General features: G+C 63.4%; 1 protein-coding gene across 1 annotated transcript in view; it reads left to right on the top strand.

Annotated features, from left to right (window-relative positions):
• LOC114073254 (neurexin-2-like) overlaps positions 1-1,201 on the top strand; it is a gene marked incomplete at its 3' end in the record, with an annotated part of 11,976 nt that extends 10,775 nt beyond the window's left edge. The window contains exon 10 of the mRNA XM_027911044.1: positions 782-1,201. Coding sequence (XP_027766845.1) covers positions 782-1,201 — 420 coding nt within the window. The remainder of the gene's footprint in view (positions 1-781) is intronic.
• Positions 1,202-1,205: the final 4 nt, after the last annotated feature.

The raw sequence follows: 1,205 nt of genomic DNA, 5'->3' as shown, positions 1-1,205 counted from the left end.
TTGGGGCTCAGTCCTTCCTAGACTCCATTTTGGGGGTCTGATCCCCTCCCTCCACCCCCTCTCCTTATTGTGGGGATTCCCCCCTCCCCTCCTCCATTTGGGGGTTCCCCCTCTCCTTTAACTCTCCTCCCCCCTATTTTGGGGGTCTCCTCCCACCTCCATCCTTTTGGAAGCTCCTCCCCCTATTTGGGGGCTCCCCCTTCAGCACCTCCATCGATTTGGGGGTTCTCCCTCTCCCACTTCACCCCCCTCATCCCCATTTGGGGGCTTCCCTTCTCCTTTCACCTCCCAAATTTGGGGGCTTCCCCCTCTCCACCCTCTCATTAAGGGGCTTTCCCCTCCCTCCCCACCCCCTTTTGGGGGCTCCTCCTTCTCCTCTCACCCCCACCCCCCCAAATTTGGGGGCTCCCCTTCTCCTTTCAACCCCCCCCAAATTTGGGGGCTCCCCCCTCTGTCCCCCCTCCTCCATCTCCATTTGGGGGCTCCCCCCCCCCATTTTTGGGGTCCCCCGTGCTGGGGTCCCCCCGGCACTGCCGGATGGGGGGGGGCTGCTGAGGGGCCGATGGGGGGCCGGGGGGGCCCCGGGGCGCTGGGGGTGCTGGCGCTGGGGGCGCTGGGGGTGCTGGGGGTCCTGGGGGTGCTGGTGCCCCCCGCCCGCCCCGCCCGCGTCTCCTCCAGCCTCTCGACCACCCACCACGTGCACCATTTCCACGGGCGCCACGGCACGGCCCCGATCGCCATCAACCGCGCGCCCTTCCTCACCCGGGGGCACCACGGTGAGCCTTCATCACCCTCACCTTCATCACCCTCCTCATCGTCACCTTCATCACCATCACCTTCATCACCATCATCACCCTCCTCATCCTCCCCATCGCCATCAACCGCGCGCCCTTCCTCACCCGGGGGCACCACGGTGAGCCTTCATCACCCTCACCTTCATCACCTTCATCACCATCGCCTTACTCATCATCACGTTCATCACCCTCCTCACCCTCACCTTCATCACCCTCCTCATTCTCCCCATCGCCATCAACTGCGCACCCTTCCTCACCCGGGGGCACCACGGTGAGCCTTCATCACCTCATCATCATCATCACTATCTCCTTCATCACCCTCATCATCATCATCATCACCTTCATGACCCTCCTCATCCTCCCCATCACCATCAACCTCATGCTCTTCCTCACCTGGGAGCACCACTGTGA

This window comes from Empidonax traillii, unplaced genomic scaffold, assembly GCF_003031625.1.
Source record: "Empidonax traillii isolate 1590-97213 ecotype Southwest subspecies unplaced genomic scaffold, ASM303162v1 scaffold5830:size13456, whole genome shotgun sequence".
NCBI lineage: Eukaryota > Metazoa > Chordata > Aves > Passeriformes > Tyrannidae > Empidonax > Empidonax traillii.
The sequence above is the reverse complement of the archived record's forward strand: the minus strand, read 5'-3'. Positions and strand labels throughout refer to the sequence as shown.